Genomic DNA, 21,033 nt, shown 5'->3' with positions numbered 1-21,033 from the left:
TATTCCCCTTTGAAGAAATGGTGGTAGCAGAAGAGATTTGGCCATGGTCACATAGGAAGATCCAGGAATAGAACCAGGGTCTGCCTCATCCCATTACTCTCCCCCTTACCATAAAGCCAACCTCATACTCTTAAGCTTCCAGTGTATTTCAGAAACTAAAAGATGGGCTCGTGGCTGTATGAGAGCACTGAGCCACTACAGCTAATACTGGCGAGCCTGGGGAGATGGGGACAGCTAGGCTTAAGTCTACACCTGGGGTCGGCAACCTTTCGGAAGTGGTGTGCCGAGTCTTCATTTATTCACTCTAATTTAAGGTTCCGTGTGCCAGTAATACATTTTAATGTTTTTAGAAAGTCTTTCTATAAGTCTATAATATATAACTAAACTATTGTAGCATGTAAAGTAAATAAGGTTTTAAAAATGTTTAAGCAGCTTCATTTAAAATGAAATTAAAATGCAGAGCCCCTGGACTGGTGGCCAGGACCTAGGCAGTGAGAGTGCCACTGAAAATCAACTTGTGTGCCACCTTCAGCATGCGTGCCATAGGTTGCCTAGCCCTGGTCTACACCTTAGACATAGTAATTGTCTAAGTTTCAATGTCAATTGTTACATGTTTGTAGAATTAAAGATTTAATCCAGGGATAAATATCCTCTAGGTGCAGAGCTTTTTGCCAATGCCTATTTATGCACCAGTACCACCACCACAACTGTAGTTGGAAAACGAAGCAGATGTGTGCAGGATCATGTCTCCTGTAAAATTTGCCTGCAAATGTGAGGAAGATTTGCTACAGTTTTAACCAGTAGGTCTCAAGTTTTGTAGTCTAGCGTAGCAGATGTGTGTGTAAAATGGTTTCACTGGAATTGGGAGATACTCCTGCTGTCTATTCCAAATGACTTCACATGCCTCAGGAAAGCCCAAGCAAAACATTTTTTCACCATAGAGCCACTGAGACTTGATTTCTTCAACATTTATTTTTCATATTTAACTTATTCAGATATCACATTTTCTACATTAAAATATTCTCATGCTAACACCTTCCCATTCCCCCCTCCCCAAGAAAAATAGAATTGATACAGCTTTAAGATGGAATGCACTAAAGAATCTGCTATTGCACCCGAGTTACAGAGCCCAAACAATAGAAAGTGAGACCTGCACAGGACAGAGCTGCAGGGCAACATGAGGGACAAGCTGAAGTCAGTATTCGGCACAGTTTAAACCATGTTGCACCTCTGAGTTTAACACTTGTCTAGGAAGGTACTAACATGGTTTGTAACTCATCCATGGATAGGAAAATAACTTGAACTGAGCAGATTAGCCTGGAAATGGAAAGTAGACAAATAAGGAACTCTAAAACCCTCTCTGCAGTGGGCTTTGAACCCGATTTAAACTAATTCCAAGCATGCAGATACTGGCTGGGTTAGGAGTGCTTTGGAAACTCTCAACCATTTGGCTAGATCTAAACTGGCTAGCCAAATCCATGTTTGGAAGGGTGATTTAAACCAAAGTTAAAACATGGTTTAAGGCCCAATGTCATGCAGAGAATGATTTAACACAGAATTCAAAATATCCTTTCATACATGCCAACAAGAGCTGCCTTCTGCCCGTGTGCATCATTTTAGTACAAGACTTCTAAATTACAAAATTAAGTGGGCCCCCCTCCAACACTACCAATACAATTGTATCTGGAGGACCTGGTATAATAGGGTTGTCTCCTATAATGGGGTAACAGTTCAGTTTTGTACTGAGGAGAGTTTGAAGCTTTGGACAGTCTACAGTGTTGTACTATCAGGCATCTGCATGATTTGGGACAGCGCTGGGTTTTAGCCCCTTTTCATACTTGTGACTTCTATATTTCAGGGAGTGGAATGGTTGGAGTAAGTTTCCTGCTTCTCTACCTTTTCCAAGGGGGCAGTTCAACAGGTTGATTGACTCCCTAGTCCAAGATAGGACAAAACCTATGATCCTCATATAGAGACTTACTGCTCTGGATCTCTGAAGAGGTAGGAATCTTGCTGTGCTACTTGGAAAGCATTATTTGTGCAAATGTTGCAACTTCATATATGCATAACTCTGGGGACAGCAGCAAAATGATCAAGGATCCCGCAGTTCTAATTAAAGCAAACAGTGAATTGTGTTCTGGTATCAGATGTACACTGCCATGTAGCCAACCTTCCTCTTGCTAGTCTGTCCATCCATCACAATAGTAGGTCAGCACAGAGTGCCATCTGTTCTAAGCAACAGCACAGCAGTGGCACATGATCAGGCTGAAAGCAGATGCTCTGGGCAAGAGGGGGGCTACCACTTGCTCCTTGGCTCCCCCTAAATAACTAGTTATATTGTTCCTGGTTTGGAGACCAAGTGCAGCTTCTGGTAATCCCTCTCCTGAGATGCTTTAAGGGAAGACATAATTATAGTAACTGAAGTTACATACATCTACAAAGATAGGTGACTTTGAAGCTTCTTCCTCTCAGGAAATTTTACCAAAACCACTGAAGATCCAGGATTTGGAAAGAGATATTTTAAACTCTTATCAGCATAACACATCAGGAACACTGGCACAACATGTCACTTATTCTTGGTTTTAATTACAGGAGTGACAAGTAAACACCAACACATGAAAGAGGAAAATAAACAGCCTTTCACAGAATACAGAGCTAGAGATGAAGCTGTGGCTAGTGCTTTGCAGTGGAGTCTCGAGGGTAGAACTCTGCCAGGGTGCTCTGAGGAATTCTCTTTAGCATTTCTTTGGGGAAGATTCGCAGAAGCTGCCAGCCAATGTCCAGGGTCTCGTAAACAGTGCGATTTTCATAAGGACCTGAAGAGGTAAGAGACTAAATTATGGGAACAGCCCAGAGGATCAGTGTCAAAGACAAGACCTGGTCACTCCATGGTTTGAGTGCCTTCCACAGTATGTCCCATATACTTTAGACATACTTACCCTGAGCTATGAAGTTCCTTTCAAACTTCTGCAGAAACTCCAGATAAAGAAGATCATCTGAGCTAAGCGCTTCCTCACCAACTACAGCCTTCATAGCTTGCACATCCTTTCCAATAGCATAGCAGGCATACTAGAAGTGAGGGGAAACAAACAGGGGAGAAAGCAAGATCATGAGGCATTTGACCCATGTTACAAGGAGTGACGTACAGTACCAACAGTGTACTGGGTGGATAGGACGACAGAATTTGGGGCTTTTATTCCAGAGTCTATGATTTTAAACAGAGCTGCGGGATGGAGGAGCAAGAAACAGCACGACATCACTCAGACATGACAGTGTTGGGTGCGGTGTCAGAACTTGGTATTAGAGTAAGTTACTTAAGGAACAAAAACTTAAGTTGACTAACTATATATACAGCATCTGCTGGATAATGACCCACTGCACAAAATACAGTCAGAGTGGTTGGTGTGGAAAGATAAAGCAGTATTTTGCAGAATGAGCCTGGAAAGAACTCCACAGACTGTTTATTGGTACATTAAGAGCCTACATATGGTTTGTGCACAAAGCCCAGTAACTGAAAAGGGCTTGTAGCAGCAGACCAAATAGGAGGAATGGGTCGCTTATAGAACAGATTTGTACAAAAGCTCTTATCAGCATACTACAGCAGAATCTCAGCTTTAAGGTATCAGAGTGAAGCGGCTTCAGATTTGAAAGTGCCAGCCATGTCTGATCCTTTTCAGGGTGCTTGACAGACACAGCAAAGGTGTATGTACAGCTCAATACAGATTCCACATAAGATAGATAACGCATACCAGCTGGTTGGACACATCTGAATGGTCCTTCCTGGTCATACCCTCTCCAATAGCAGACTTCATCAGTCGAGACAAGGAGGGTAACACGTTAATAGGTGGGTAAATCTTTGGGAGGAGAAAAGAAAGTTAATGGATAGCACTGAAAAAAAGCATGTGGAAGCTCAACATTATTGGTTGTTACATGAAAGTTTTCTTCCTACATGTACCCTACAATCTGTTCATTGTAGAGAGACTTGAGAGAAATTTGGTGGCATTCACACCACTGTTCAAAAAACCAGTAGTCTGGTATCTGCTGCTTCTAGCACTTCCATGTTTTCAGTGTTAGTTTGCATGTACCAGCACCACAAATTCATAAATACGGTTTCTGCAACTCTGTATTAATTCAGATACAAACAGCTTCCTAAGAGCTAGCTCATGAAGATAAAAGTCCTCCTGAGAATGGAAAGAAATAGCACAACCTGGAAAGTCTGAGAAGTGGTAATTTTGGACTGGCCCTCAAGTTCAGGAGCGTATTTGCAAGGAAGGGATTTGTAAACCTACAAAGAGGATCTTTGTAATCTGTTATCTTGCTAAGTTTACTTTGCAACAAAGTCAGAGTGGACAGCTTACACATGGCAAGTAATTCAGACACCCAGTTCGATTAAACCGGCAATTGCTTTTAGACCTCCAGTCTTCAATCTATGGCATCCTCTCCCCCAGGGCTGCCTACTTCTAGAGATGCAGAGGACCTGCAACCTCAACCAGACCAGTATTATAAAAGTCCTTCCTCTAATATCTTTTGTCAGAAGAACTAGCCAATAGAAGAACGCAGACTAAAACTAACTTTAAGAACTTTGCATGTAAGACTACTCAGAGGTGTGGTACCTACCTGTCTGTTGTGCAGCTGCCTATCCACGTAGATCTGCCCCTCAGTAATGTATCCAGTCAAGTCAGGGATGGGATGAGTAATATCTGCAAGAGGAAGTGGTTTTATGTTAAGTTTTCAGACCCTGCTTTTTGTATTAATTCCAGCCAAAGCCACTCTGATGTGTCAGCTTTATAAAAGCTGTCTGAACAGCATATTTTACTTTAAATACCATTATAATCTAATGTAATTAGTATGCAGTCTAAGATGCCTTGAAGCTAATTCAAATACTGCACATAAGAAACCAGAGGATGACAAAACAGAGCAGTGCAGTCTCAACTAGGTAGAAATACATCCACTAAGAAAAGGGACCAAAGGACTTGATAAAAGCCACCAATAGGCTTGTTAAACCAATGTAAGGGGCATTCTAAAATCCTAGGCTGCACTGCCATTACTAGAAACAATGCAGTGCATTATTAGAGACAGTCTGTTCTGCATGTCATCTTGAAATTGCTAGATACCCAATTGCCTGAACACATGCAGTTGCTTTACCGTGCAAAAGATTGAAAGGGAAAGTCATCTCACCTTTGTGCCTCACTGCCCGTTTGATAGGTGGTATGATACTTCATACACCTCTCAAGAAGGAGGAAAGCTAAAGTATTTTGCATGTGAGATGCTACACTGTGCATATTTTTTTTCCTCCAAAACTCTGAGGTGATCCAATGCTCTTAATACATTGTCTCTCCAACAGGTTCTCGGGGATGCTGAAATTAGAGTACTTCTAACTCTTTGAAATACAGCTCTTGAGCCAGATGGGATTTGGACAGACCATATAAGAGCACTAGAAACAAAGTGGATGATGTAATACCTTGTACTGGACCAACTTCTGTTGGTGAATGACAAGCTTTTGAGCTTACACAGAGCTCTTTGGGTCTTCAGAGCGATGCATAAATTCAGAAGCTTGTCTCTTTCAAGAACAGAAGTGGATCCAATAAAAAAATATTGCCTCACACCTTGTCTAATATCCTGGGACCAACACAGCTACAATACTGCACACACAGATGAGCACCTCAGCCGTATGACAGATCTGATTCCTTTGAGATGTTATATGTTGCACAATAGGATGGACACATTTTTACTGTTAAGGTACAGCTTCTCTTCTTGGCCAACACTGAGGTTGCAGATCTTTATCCCAAGTCTAAAGGAGCTCCAGTACCCAAGTAACTTAATGATTGTGGAATCTCAGGCATTGGAGATTAAGAGCAGGTTGGACAGACTTGTCAGGGATGGTCTAGATAATGCTTGGCCCTGCTTTGAGTGCAGGGGACTGGACTAGAAGACTTCTTGAGGTCCCTTCCAGTTCTATGATTAAAACTAGCAACTCCAGCCTCCTGACTGGTATGAATCAGGCATCATGTGATTATCCTCAATTAATACCATCCCATGGAATGCAAACAGCAATAGTGCCAAAACATCCAAGAACTACATGACACAAGTGAGTGATGTTACATGCCCATAAGTGAAAAGCAGATCTATTCCCAGGGAAAAGCAGCCAGACTCACCATCATTGGGCATAGTAAGAATAGGAATCTGAGTAATGGAGCCATTCCTGCCTTCCACACGCCCAGCTCGCTCATATATAGTGGCCAAGTCGGTGTACATGTAACCAGGGAAGCCACGTCGGCCAGGCACTTCCTCTCTAGCTGCTGAAACCTGCAGGCAATTCAGGGAAAGTTACTCAAAGCTCATCACTAAGAGGGCAGGCATAGCCACCACAAAGTCCGCTACCGCATCCAATAAAATTATATTAATAATTAACAGGACCTGCCACATGGTGGTGTCAACATACAGCTATTCAAATCCTCTACAAGAGAGTACCCACAAGCCAGGCATGAAGATCATTCCTTGTGTAAAACAGAGATCCTGTAATGCTGATCAGAAATTGACTGCAAGGTTAACAAGGAACTACTGAATCAGTCTCCACTACAAAGGAATTATATATCTAGGCAGACAAGCCAATTTTGCAATGCTTTATGACACAGTTCTGGCTAGTTTCAGAAGCCAGAGAAATGCAGAAGTAGCTTAACCTTGCATGCAAACATCAGTAATTTTTATACATTTTCCCACTAGAGCTATAAACAACTGGATAAATTAGTTTTGAAACGGGAGATTCCTGTGCACTGTTATTTCTGACAGAGCCCAAGTTACAGGTGGTCTGGTTTAGCATGGAATGTGGAAAGTTGGCGGTATGCACTGTCCATCCCCGCAGCTAGACTAACTTGTTAGGAATAACTTAAAACCTGACAGACTAGCTTTTTTAAAATGAATTATGTATCCTTCTCAAAAAGGACTGAACAGCTAGATGTTTGCTGAATAAATTACTCATCATTTTATGCTCCCATTAGATCTCAGCCCTTTTTGGAGGGTGTCCAACAGGCAGACACATTTATTTGCTAAACATGAACAAGTACCTCTCGTAGAGCTTCAGCATAGGAGCTCATATCCGTCAGAATGACCAGTACGTGCTTCTCACACTGATAGGCCAAGAACTCAGCAGTGGTTAGCGCAAGTCGAGGGGTGATAATACGCTCAATGCTGAAAGGACAGAATGGCATGTTCAACACTGCCCAATACTTTGAAGTTACAACTACATACATTGAACAGCACAACTCAAAAGTGACAGAGGGAACAGGTTAGGAGCCCTGTGAAACCTCAATATACTAATTGGAATGCATATAATTAGTGTCCAGGTCTATATTATCTCAGAGTCTACTGTCACTAACGCAAGATATTTGACAAGCCAGTAACGTGACTTCTTTTAAGGACAATGGAACAGATGTCTCGGAGGGTTGTGGAAGCTCCTTCACTGGAGGCTTTCGAAAGAAGGCCGGATAGGCATCTGTCTTGGATAGTTTAAACAACAATCCTGCATCTTGGCAGGAGGTTAGACTAGATGACTGTTATGTTCCCTTCTAACCCTATGATATTAAGGTTCTCAAAACCAATTTCCAGCAGCTTTTGGACACCATAGTGACATGTTTTCCAGTGCACCAGTGCTCCACATTTCTGGCTGGGAAAAACAGCCATTTTACCTACTTACGTTGGATCATTGGCCAAGTTCAAGAACAGACACACATTGTCCATGGAGCCATTTTCCTCAAAGTCAGATTTGAAGAATCGAGCCGTTTCCATGTTCACCTAAACCACAATATCCAGTTGTCATTTAAAACAGTCCCCCTGTTTGCAAATAACTTACTTTATATAATCGGAATTTAAAGATTGGTTCAGAGCTGGTGCAAGCCTTTAGTATCTATACTACAAGCCCATCCTTTCAGTCAACCTGTGACTAAGAATAATGTTGGACAGTCTATCCATAGTGCAATATATTGTCATAAAGGAATCAGCGCTCAGGACCAAATGTGGCAGGAGAGGTAGAGATGAAATCTCTTGCCTTACTCTCATGACCAAGCCTAGTCAAATGAAGACAATTGTCAACCTAGGGAGAGGAACATGCAACAATCCTCTGACAGTCAGATGTCCTGCAGAACTCCAGAGATATCTAGCTTGGATGCATGTGCATTGTCATCCTACCATTCAAGTAACTGTGATATTGCTCTTTAGTAAGCACTGTCCCAAGAAGAATTTGGAGTGAGACCAAAATGACAACAATTCTGCCTCCACCTAATCTGAGAATGTGACAATGCAATGACACTACAAAACAGATGCATAATATGTTAAGAAACGGAGTGTTTAGATTTCTCAGCGGGATGGCTTGCTACAGACAGCAACAGAATATCTTGATACATTAAAGTCTTCCCTTCAATTGTGGTAGGGGTTGCAATCTGAGCAATTTACACAGTTAACTAAGTTTTTTAAAAGGCAGTGCTTAGGATCATTTAAAATGTTCTCCTCTTGTGTTCCAATTACAATGGAATCACCTATTCTTACAGACACCATTCTACCCCATGAATCATTCTCCCATCAGACTTTGACAGGTAGACTTATCAGCCTAGATAATACTATTGCTTTTACAACAGCATAGTACAGACTGACCTAAAATGTGACAAGTACCTCTAAAAAAAATTATGGTTCACATAATTCCAGTGAAATAGCAAACTGGATTGATTGATCAATCTTATTCAGTTCTGAAAGTATTGGAAAGAAATCACTTTTATGATGTACCTAAGCATAGTGGTACTTACACCCATAGCAGCAAATACAATGGCAAAGTTCTCTTCACTGTAGTCCATCACATCTTTGGATTTCTTCACTAAACCAGCCTGGCGACATATCTGAGCTGCAATCTGAGAGGAATGCAGAAGGAGCAGCATAAGTCTACTGTAGTAAGTTGCACATTTGTTTATCTACTGTACAGACTAACTCAGGGAATAAATCACTTTTTGACATGGATAAATACAAATGGTCTCCCAGAACTTTGCCCTGAAGCCAAAAGCATGAGAAAACAGACAGCAGAAAACTGATACTAGAGTAGGAAGATTATGTAGTATCTGGCCAATCATTCTTTGATAAGAAGCATCTTGAGAGAGCACGACTTACTCTGTTTTAAAGCTTTGTGTTAATTTATGCATATTTTACACACACAGTCTCCCCACTTGTATCACCACATAGCTCATTTACTTGAAGTTCTTTGCACTGCAGAACTGAATGTTTCCAGCAGCTAGTTTTTCCCAAGACTGTCAGAGCTCCATTAAAGCACCCACCTCATTATGGGGCAAACCAGCAGCAGAGAATATGGGAATTTTCTGTCCTCTGGCAATGCTGTTCATGCCATCTATTGCAGAAATGCCAGTCTGAATCATCTCTTCTGGGTAGATTCGACACTGAGGATTGATTGGTTGACCTATTGTATTTTCACAGAGAAGCCGCCACATTATTTATCTAACTTTAACAATGCATAGATTAATAAAGGTTTCAAGGCAAGGTTTCAGAATAAGGCTACAAAAATGCACTGCATTTAGAACCACAAACATTTTAGCTCACCAGACACTTCTGGTTCTACTTTGACATTAGTCCATTGACCCTTTTTTATTGGTCATGAGATCATTTATCAGTTTGGCATTTTATATGCATGCAGACAAAAGGGATAGAATACTGTCATCCTACTCCTTGGAGGGAAATTAACACCCTCTTATCTTTGGGGGAACGTTACCACAAGCCTATTATAGTTAGCGCTATTAAACCACTTTAACCAAAGCACTCTCCCTAATTAAGAACTGCCATGCATTACTGTAGGGAAAAAAAAACAGACCACTTGCCCTGGGGGCCCATCTTAACAGTTTATGAACAACTTCCTGATGAGTTACTGGGCACTCAGTACTTTCTACGCCTTCTGCATGATTTTAGGGCTGTTTCATTTGCAGAGGCCTCTGAAAAGTGGCTTGTCACTGCATTTTGTGTAGAGTACATAACGGAATTTGAGTCAAAAGTCAGCCTTTTGCTTCCTGTCAGAAATGGGTACCATGAATAGTTTTTGAACCAGAAGTTCAAACTGAAAGGAAGCCTACTCATTTTATATCTGTGCAGCTTCAGAGCACCCCTGATCTTCTCTCTGCTTCAGCCAATCGACCGATTAACTGAATTGTCTCAAACCTTCTAGTTTGGGAGAGGATGCATAGAGGCCATCTCTGTCATCCCACTTTCTTCTGTTTCTCTGGTATCACTAGTGATTTACTCAGTAAAGTTCTAAACACTCTTCAGCAAGCCACTGTTTTCATTTATGCTGCCAATTAGCATTCATGTTCAGTTACAAGCCTGTCACTAAGATTACTCAAAAGCAGAAAGCAAGATTCATGCTACCAGAAACCAAAACAGATTAAAAAACATACCCATAATGTCCAGGTAATCTTCAGCCAAGACAATGGGACCTCTGTCAATAGGTTTTCCTGATCCATTAAATACACGACCTGCAAAAACAGTAACAAGATAATTATATGAACAGGACAGTAGTTACCTAGTTTTCCCATCTGCAGTAATATTACATGAAAATAAATCTGTTCAATCCAAAGAGCAAGATCTAGTGCATACCAAGCATATCCTCAGATACTGGGGTTCGGAGAATATCCCCAGTAAATTCACAAGATGTTTTCTTAGCGTCAATACCCGAAGTTCCTTCAAATACCTGCAATATATCAGAAGAGATACCAGGTGAAATGGATAAATGTTCCTTTAGCATAGGTAGATAAAGACATTGTGCAAAGAGTTATAACAGATGGGATGGAGATATACAGGTCAGTGATTCTCTAACACAACAAGCAATGGATTAACCAAGCAGCAAAAGCAAGGTAGATCTGTGTAATAAAGGAATTTCCAAGACCATTTAGAAACTATTCATTTGTATAGATATGTATAGAAACCAGCACTGTATAAAAATATATTTTACACATGACCTGTAAAAAGTAGTTAACCAAGAATGCCAGTGGCTTTCAAGGATCACTTCTTTAAAATTTAAGATCATTTTCTTCTGCCTACACAGTAAAGCTCTTCAGCCAAGTAGGATTACAGTGGTAACTATTAACAGCTGCTTTGAGAACTACACAGAGCTGCGTCTCAAATACACTGAAGCTTTACAATGCATCTACATTGTAGTGGTACATGTTTCATGGAGAAGATGGAGTATGATTCTTGCCTTATGTCTACAAGACCCTATTCTGATTAGACGTTTCCTTAATTTCTAAACAAGAGCAAAAACTGAATGTTACTCAGATCCACCCACCAATTATTTCCAAGTGTTTTTTAAATTTATAGTAAGTTTTGGCTCAAGAACGTTATATTAAGTTACAAAGACTTTAGATTTGCCATAGCCCAGACTGATGCCCACTAAGGAAAAGTCTTTACAGGACAATTCTGTCCCTAGTTTACCTGAACTACAGCTTTAGAGCCGCTGACTTCTAAAACCTGCCCACTTCTCTTTGTGCCATCAGGAAGTGTCAAGTGGACAATCTCTGCATACCTAGGAAACTAATGCAGAAAAAAACTCTGTAAGACAGTGGGGAAAAAAAGTTAAAATCCACCAACTAGAGTTACCACATTATCCATAACAGACCTTGAGACAAAAAGCTACCATATCTTTTATGGAATTCACAGTCAAAGGGAAACACCAAGGCAGTTAAGGTTTACTGACAAAAAGGTAGCTATTTTTATGATGATCTCCTTAATCTGAGTGGTAGATTTAGCAAGCTGGTGAGGAAAAAATAAAACTTGTCTAAAGACAGCCTGAAACTGTTCTCTTGAGAAGAGTCATAGTAGTCTCAAACTTATTTGAAGCCCTATGCCACTAGTCAAGTACAACAGAGATCCATGTTAAAGAGAAGCCAAGAACTCTAGCAATGGAAAATTGTAGCTTGTCTACCACAAGCAACACCAATAACCCCTGCAACCCTCCTATGAAACAGAAATACACCTTCCCTTCTAACTCCCCCCAAATATTTGATAAGCATATGCTAAAATTGTTTCCTTTTGTTCATGTATCCAATACCATGCACCAAGTACTTTACAAGATTTGAATCATTAACATTAAATTTGAGTTTGATAAAAATGAATATGCATTAGAGTTTAGACTGTTCAACTGTAGCATCCTTTTCCCCACTTCTCTTCAAACATAGAAGTATGAACAGCACTGTGGCAGGATTCTACTCCTTTCCATTTCACCCACAGGACATTCTTTCCAACCAGGGTGCCTGACAGCCTGTCCCAATGTCCTGAAGCAGTCTCTGTGGCAAGTTTTGGCATTTAGCTCTGAGTGTTGGGAATATAAACAAGATCTTGCATTTAAACTAGATCACAGGACCCATGGAATGCAGAGCTAAAGACTCTTCAAATGTGTATCTAGACCACAAGCCAGCTTTCCTGCACCATCTCCCTCAAAAGAAGATTTCATTAGAATAATTTTTACCTTAACTTGATCCAAGATTACCAGTGGACCATTAACTCCTGATACAGTTTTATATGCTGAAATATAAAAGGTGCAAGTCAGACAATATATTAAAATCAGCATAAGCATTCTACACTGAATAAGTAGAAGAACACCCCCTTTGCAATGTCTGGGGATCTAATCTCCTCTGAATCTGTGCGACTTTCCATATTTAGTGGAAGCTATGTGAACAGAACAGCAAGTGCCATTACCTGGTGCTGGTGATTCTGTAACCAGCATTCTTTTATTGGAGTCCCTACTCGGCCAATATCCTCAAGTGGTGTTACAGAACACTGTAGCATTGGAGAGGTAACTTATGACCAGAGAAAAGCCATGAGTTCAGTGATGTAAACCTACATAATATGGTCAAATTTAAACAAAAAACTATCTAGATTCCCTGTTCTTTCCATCAGATACAGTTCAATTCCCTATCTATCCTAAACTATTGTGTAATGGTACTGCATGCAGTGAAGTAACTGCCATTTTAATTCATCAGAAAGGTAATCAATGTGATGCATCCAAACATTTTATCAATTGGGAAAAGTCTGTAACAGATAAATACTACACAATTAATTGCAAAACCTTAAAAAGTTACTGATAGCAACCTTTGAAGTATAGGATAAGTAAAGGGGATGGTATGATGGGATAGCCTAAATTTTGGCAATTAATTGATCTTTGATTATTAGCAGTAAATATGCCCAATGGCCTGTGATGGCATGTTAGATGGGGTGGGATCCAAGTTACTACAGAGAATTCTTTCCTGGGTGCCAGCTGGTGAGTCTTGCCCACATGTTCAGGGTTTAGCTGATGGCCACATTTGGGGTCAGGAAGGAATTTTCCTCCAGGGCAGATTGGCAGAGGCCCTGGAGGTTTTTCACCTTCCTCTGCAGCATGGGGCATGGGTCACTTGCTGGAAGATTCTCTGCACCTTGAGGACTTCAATAATTCAGACGTAGGTTAGGGGTTTGTTACAGGAGTGGGTGGGTGAGATTCTGTGGCCTGCATTGTGCAGAAGGTCAGACTAGATGATCATAATGGTCCCTTCTGACCTTAAAGTCTATGAGTCTATAAGGGCAGTAGTAACTCACTGCATGTTAGTCTTTTAACAGAGATCAAACCAACAAGCAAACACTATATGCCATTATCTCAAGACTCAAATAGTCATCTTTAACAAGAGCAGTAAAGTATCCTGCTTAGTGTTGTAATGCAGATTTTTTTGGGTGTATTTTAACATTTAGTTTAACTTACACTCAGATGTGACCAGATGAGGAATCTCACTTGCTCAAAAGCTGCTGATCCTCAGAGCACCTACAATGCATTTGGGAAACATTTTCCAGCATACCATGCCAACTGCTGCTGGAAGGGAACCTTTCAGCATCATCTCATGAGAAGCTATGGGACTGCACCATGAAAGATGGTGTTTCACTTTAGTCAGTAATCCAGAAATTACATAGTATTTACCACAGCTCATTTAAGGTGCACTGTCTCAAGTCTGAGTAGAAACATGCACAGATGTCTGAAGTCAACGTTTTAGACAAACACAGTAGGTCTACACTAAAAACACGTCATCAGAGCAGCTGTAGTGCTTAAGTGATGAAACAGATGGGGTAGTTAATCCACTTCCCCAAGAGGCAGTAGCTATGTCAACAAGAGAACTGAAGCTCTTCTGTTGACATAGCGCAGCCAACAAGGGTTTAAGGTCAGCGTAACTAAGTTGCTGGGGGGGGGGTGGAAACTTCACAGCTACTTCTGAACATTCCTCCACACCAGTGGGCACTAAACATTGACTCATGGGACTGTGGCATGAGATGAGCCCAACACTTTACAGGATGGGTTTTATTATTCACCTTGTAACTGGCACATCTTTTTGGTAGTAAGACATTACTATTAATGTGTAGAACATAACTTTGCAGACGCTGACAACAGGAAATGACTTTCCAAGCATGATTACTGTTATTCCACTAGAACCCTTATTACTCCCAAACAGGGCACCAGTGTCTGTGTTTAAGCTTCGCCTCACTTGATCTGTGAATACAGGAAGTGTTTGAGAGCCACAAGGCTCCTCTACCAGAGTCACAAGGGAAGACTAAGCAAGAGAGTAATCATTAATCAGTTACGGGGAGGGGGGGAGGAGAAGGATGAGCAAGTTGAGCTATTTCTAGATTGGGAAAACAGACTAATATGACCAAGAAAAGAATGTTACCAGGAGCCTTTAGTCTTAGGGAAAGATCACAAATCTCATGTGGACAAAAACAGGCTATGAAGACCTGGAAATACAGTGTAGGCCAGACAATGTGAGAGTTTAGTACACATTGAAAGATGTGTACCTAAATCATGTTTTCTGTATTATGTCAACAGTGTGATATTTACAGTGTTAACAAAGGTAACAAGAGTTTGCTGATGAACAAGCATAATAGTATAATCTTGAGAGCTTTTAACCTGGAGATGAAACAAATCAGATACTATACTACGTAAGCAGCTTAGAGGAGCCATTCTATTACATTTGGTTGGTTATAACTGAATTTAGATAAATATTAAAGCTAAAGAGGATGAGAAGTCTAGCTCTGTATCTTTTTTACTTACAAGGAAATGTTTCGTTTGTCCCAAGTTAGACACTTTGGGTTTCTCTGAACTGAACACTTCTCATTCTTGTTATGCCAATTAGAACTATTCAGTGTTTGTACCCAATGTGAATGGCACTTTAAAAAAATATCAGGGTGAGGGTGGAGCCAGACATTTACAAAAAACAGGAGAGAACTATATTGAGCAACATTACATTTTAACTTGTGACAGTCTTGTCAGCACTTCCTCACTGATCCAGGGTGAAAAGCTCACTTCCTAACATTGTCCATCAGTGAGATACCAGAGTCATTACATTCAACAGCATCAAATCTATTGGTATCACACAAGCAGCTTGGCATGCTGACTCCAAATCCCCATTTTCAATAACATGTTAGCCATTCCAATTATGAGGTGGGTCACAATCAAATCTCAATGTAATATTTTACATATATAAAGACCCTTCTATCTCAAAGGATTCCAAAGTGTTACAAGCTATATATATATACACCCCACAAAAAATGCAGCTGCCTATGAGGTGGAAAGCAGACAGCAAGTGCCTAGCAATAGAGGAAGGTTCACTCTGAGGGGAAATGCTGAAAAATCCATGCTGATTGATACATGACCACGGGATCTTTATTGTCCATGCTGAGCAGACATACACTTAATTTTTAAAAGGCTCGTCCAAGAAAGAAGTTAAACTGCATGCAATTCTACCTTAGAAAGACAGAGCTAAGTTGAATAAGTTCAACCCCCAGGAAATAGAACAGGTGTTCCAAACCTCCATGCTCAAACCACTAAACCACCCCATCTGGCTGTATCTTGGGCTTCCGGCCTGTTCCCTTCTACTTTTGGATGAAGATGATTTTGTATGACTTTTTGGGTCCACAGTTACTGATCTGGACTTCAGACTCAATTGAAATACTCAAAAAGGCAAAGGCAAAGAGGTTACTTGTCTACATAGTCAGAAAACTCATGTTACTTAAGTATACAGGCTCTTTCACAGAGTTACTTAATCACACAACTTCAACTGATCTAAATCAAGAGTTCTAGCAAAAACACTGCTCCAATCAGTTTTGGCCTTCCTCATACCCACACTGCAGTAAAGGATTTAGAACTGTGAAATAACCGCCTAGTAGAATCACTATTTCCCCTTTTCCTCAACTTTCACAATTACAACAGTTTTAATGTACAAAATCACATCCCTCCCCTCAATTTCACCTCATACTATTTACAGTAATATGTTCAGTTTCAGCCAGAAAACTGATCTGTGTCATGCAGGGAAATACAAAATAGTGGATAACTAGCAACTAGATGTATCCAAAATTTGACTATTAGCACAAAATTAAGTCAGTAGTCATACCAATTACATTGAAGAAACTCCAGCTTCTGTATCCAGTAAAACATATAAGCTCATAGCAGTTGAGTCAGTTCTATTTATGAAGAGCTTGTCAGAACCAAAGAAAAATATTAAAGTGTCCTTACTGATTTTGAATTAAGAATGAGTCTCTAACTTAGGGCATGTCTGCACTACAAATTTAAGTCAACCTATGTTAGATCAACTTACAGCCACCGCAGTAATTACTACATGGCTGAGGTCCACACTACCCTCCTTCTGTCAGTGGTGTGTCCCCTCACTAGGAGCACTTGCTCCAACTAAAGAGGGGCAGCATTGGGGGCTGAGAGCCAGGGTTCTCAGCTCTGTTCAGCTCCCCATTGGGAGCCCAGCTGCCCCCCAGGCTTCTTGTTTCCCTGAGGCAGGGGCAGCTGTCCAGGCTTCTCACCTCCTTGATCAGAGGGGCCAAGGTGGGAGCAGACAGGCTCTAGTTGGAGCCCACCACCAGCCTATGCTTTCCTGTCAATTTCCTGGCTCCAGCATGGAGTTATGAAATTGACAAGAAATGCAGGCAACAGCCAATGTAAGTAATGCAGTGTGTACAGGGACATTGTGTCCCCCTAACTTCACCAGAATAAGCCCTATGCCTCTCACAGAGGTGGAGTTATGTTGGTGAATCAGGGCATTTACACTGGCAGGAGCAAGGCTGCATTGTGTACACTGACATAATTAGGTCTATGTAAGCTGCCTTATACTGACTTAACTCTAGTGTAGACCATGCCTAAGCTTTTTATTTTGACTGATGCCCAGCAGCAGAAACCTCACCTTCAGCAGGTAATTATGAGGATTTCATCTACAGAAACCCTAGCAGCACAAGTTTCATGAAACAAACTATGTATTGAATATCTTGAGAAAGTCACCTTGCTTTATTTCTGTACTCCATACAGCAGAACCTTAGAAGTTAGTTATAACTAATACAGCTATACATCTACTTCCATCCCCTGCTCCCTTCTCTCTCTCTCACACACAATACAGCAAATGATTGCCCCTTACAATCTAGTGCACTCAGATTTAGGGAAGAGTTTTCAGTTTGTCCTCTCCTTCTGGAAGCACATGCATTTCCAAATGAGAGCAAGCAGGCCCCTCTGGAATGTGTCTGTAATAGTCAGATGTGCCCACCTCCACCTAAATAGCCTTGCCTAAATTTAAACAATATAGGATTTTACTGTAGAGCTTGGATAAATAAGTCACTTTAAAATATAAAGAAATCTGTAGTCATGATTAGCTATATAACACCTGCTCCAAACCACATTTAGTACTTGTACATGTGTTAGAAGTCCATTATTGTATGATACATCTTGTATATCTATGTAGTCAGTTTCACACTCCCATTAAGCTGCAGTGCAATCACATGACCTTGGAAGGGATCAGGAACAGATTAGTCAATCCATAGGAAGGGGGATGTTTCACAATCCCTTGTTGTCCTTTACTCAAGTAAAAATCAGGACAATGAATACTCCGTAAGAATAGCTACCCTTACACCACTTTAAGGATACTAACTAAAAGCAATATCCACCATCTGCCTGTTATAGAACCATTCCTGTTGAAATGGAAACTGGAATTTGTCAGCAGCCATATTCTGCACACAGAAGGCTCATGGTGTGGGTAACACCGCATAACCCTTATTGATGCTACTTCAAGGGGTTGTGCCCAGTAAATATAGCAAACACCACAATCTTTTACAATAGCCTCTATATCTCATAATTTTTATTTATGGCTCATCCATGCCAAGAGTCCCATGTGGTAATATTACAAGGAAAAGCCATTACCTGTGTAAAGAAGCCAGATAAAGCCCTTAGACTTTCCTAATTGCCTATGTGGAGTAAGTGCTCTGTCCCCAATAAGAATCTGTACAGCTTTATCACAGACAGGGGAAGTCAACTCTACTACACTGATAAACACCCAAAAGGTGGTAATCTCGGGGGGCTGCTACTCAAATCCAGTCCCATCCACAAGGCACACTCAACTTCTGACTCTTATTCCTACACCATGCAGACCCAGACCCTGGAACTAACAGAGCAAGCCTACTCTGTTTTAACACAGACCTACACGCCTACACTGGGGCCAAACTGGTCTATTTCCACCCAGTGGCCACTCAAGCCCAAGACACTGGTCTGGGGAGAAGGGATGGGTCAGATGACAGGACAAGAGATGGCTTGGAAGTACTGGGACCAGTGAGAATGGTCTGGGTACAGGGCCAGAGGAGCAGATAAGGGCACCCCAGCCAAGGGGAACAGGACAGCACCAACAGGCATTTAGTGGGGAGTCTAATGGCTAAGAAAAATGAGGGGCTCGGGCCTAACCCACCTGCCTGGAATGGAGGGAGCATTAACAATTAGAACCTGGGTTTAGGGATGCAGAGGTCACGAGGAACCAGGTTCAGCCGCTTATCATCCCCCCCATACAGGGGTGTGGCGGGGTCCCCCCCAGCCCAGCCTCTTGCCCCCCCAACTCCCACACACACCCCGGCCCAGCATCTCCCCCCCCACCTGGGGTATGATGGGGGGCCCCGGCCCACCTCCTGCGCCCCAGCCTCTTCTCCCCCCGCGACTGGGGTACGATGAGGGCCCCTCCCCCCGGCCCGGCCTCACTCCCCTCGCCGCCCCCCGACTGGGGTACGATGCTCCCCCTCCCTCCGGCCCAGCCTCCGCCCCCCGGGTGCCTCTGAACGGGGAGCCGCGGCCCGGGACTCACTCAGTCGGGGCTGGGAGATGTAGTCCCGGTTGGCCGCCGCCGCCTGCTCCCGTGCGGCGGCCGCGCCGCTGTTGCCCCCGGACAGCTCGGACACGGCCCCGTTCACCACCCCCCGGATCGCCCGCAGCGCCGCCATCTTGTCTCCGTCTGAGCCCCGCAGCGCCACTGCGCAGGCGCTGATATACCCTCTCCCCCTCCCGCCGCCGTGCGCGCCGCCGAGACCCGGAACTGGTGGACGGAGGGGAGGGGTGGAGAGGGGGAGGCGCGCGACCGCCAATGGCTGGGGAGCTAGCCAGGGTGCTGGAAGCCTGGGGGGAGAGTGGAGAGGATGGGAAAGGGGGAGAAAGGGAAGAAGGAGGAAGGGAAGTGGGGAAAGAAAGAAAGTTAGTTTTCAGTGGAGCTGGTTGAGGAGAAAGGGAACAAATGTATTGCATTTTTTTCTTTTAAATCTCCAGAATGATTTTTCCCCTCTTCTTTTTCCTAAACTTCAAAAATGTGTCTGTTTTGAACTCTGTCCATCTCCTGTTGTAAGCATCCTCAGAGGTGCGGCTGACACCACTGCCTGGCAGAGGCTCCCCCATAGCATCCCAGCACCTTTAGGGAATGTTCCCTGAGAGGGAAGGCTATACTGCACCTTGGTTAGTTCCACCATTGCGCCTAGTCACACACCCCTTGACCCAGCCTTGAGCAACTCTTGCATCTGCTCAGTATTTTCTGGAAACACATGTAGAAAATATCAGAGGAGTAGCCGTGTTAGTCTGGATCTGTAAAAGCGGCAAAGAGTTCTGTGGCACCTTATAGACTAACAAATGTATTGGAGTATGAGCTTTTGTGCATGCATCCGATGAAGTCGGTTTTCACCCACGGAAGCTCATGCTCCAACACGTTTGTTAGTCTATTAGGTGCCACAGAACTCTTTGCCACTTCTGTAGAAAATAGACTATGGTGTACCAGCGGATTGCCATGACTCTTCTTCAGGCCTTTCAAAATGCTGCATGACTCTGATTGTAGCACTCCACAGCACAGCTATACCAAGAGAACAGTCATAGCTGAGAGTGTAGCATTCAGAAGTTATGTGTACATTTGTGTGAATGTAGCTATTTTTTTTTATGTCAGAGCTGAATAGAATGCCAGGGTTATATTTTCCAGCATCCTGTCCCTGTTGTAACTCTGCTGGAGAGGACACAGAGACTCCACTTTGGTCATCAGGGGATGGATTTAGCAGAATATGGTGCTCCTGGAAGATATTCCAACAAGCTCTGTGTGTGTGTGTTTGCATTCTGACAAAAGTTTTAATAACATGCTCCAGCTTAAAACAACAGACGGGTCTAAGAGTGCAACAAGAGTGTCCTAGGGTAGATAGCAAACATGAAATGAAACATGGCTTCATGTGCAAAGATGCTCCATACACTGATTCAGTCATATCTGGAACATCAAGTGCAGTTTCTTAGATTCATAGTTTTAAGGGCAGGGTCAGAGTTGCCTTTCTCAACCAAACTTTTCATCTAATAAAAAATGATATCAAGTTTGTTTGACAAGATTCCCCCCACCCCCACCCCGCATTAAACTACGTTGATTGGCATTAATTATTCCAGCATCCTTTACATTTTTACTGATTTTATCCAGGATCAATGTCAGGCTAATGAGCCTGTAGGTAGCTTGGGCAGGCTGTTAGCCTTTTTCAATAGTCACACAATATTAGCTTTTCCCCCTCAGTCCTCAGAGCTTCCTCAGAATTCCAAAACTTGTTAAAAATCAACATCAATGATTTAGAGAGCTCTTCATCCAGTTCTTTGAATATACTTCAGTGCAAGTGATCTGTTCCCACCTGTTTAACTATAATATTTGCTGTTTAACATCC

General features: G+C 42.2%; 1 protein-coding gene across 1 annotated transcript; it reads right to left on the bottom strand.

The window, feature by feature from the left end:
- Positions 1-953: 953 nt before the first annotated feature.
- ATP6V1B2 (ATPase H+ transporting V1 subunit B2) lies at positions 954-19,319 on the bottom strand. Its single transcript, XM_045005741.1, has 14 exons — positions 19,173-19,319; positions 12,506-12,561; positions 11,473-11,571; positions 10,639-10,732; positions 10,440-10,517; positions 9,315-9,454; positions 8,796-8,897; positions 7,694-7,791; positions 7,065-7,188; positions 6,156-6,306; positions 4,618-4,700; positions 3,750-3,854; positions 2,940-3,069; positions 954-2,816 (listed from the first exon to the last, which is right to left on the bottom strand). Exons 1-14 carry the CDS (start codon positions 19,306-19,308, stop codon positions 2,674-2,676), a joined length of 1,539 nt encoding a protein of 512 aa, XP_044861676.1. The 5' UTR covers positions 19,309-19,319; the 3' UTR covers positions 954-2,673.
- Positions 19,320-21,033: the final 1,714 nt, after the last annotated feature.

This window comes from Mauremys mutica, chromosome 2 (genome assembly GCF_020497125.1).
Source record: "Mauremys mutica isolate MM-2020 ecotype Southern chromosome 2, ASM2049712v1, whole genome shotgun sequence".
In the NCBI taxonomy this organism is placed as follows: Eukaryota; Metazoa; Chordata; order Testudines; family Geoemydidae; genus Mauremys; species Mauremys mutica.
Note: the sequence above shows the minus strand (reverse complement) of the source record. Positions and strands in the feature narration are given on the sequence as shown.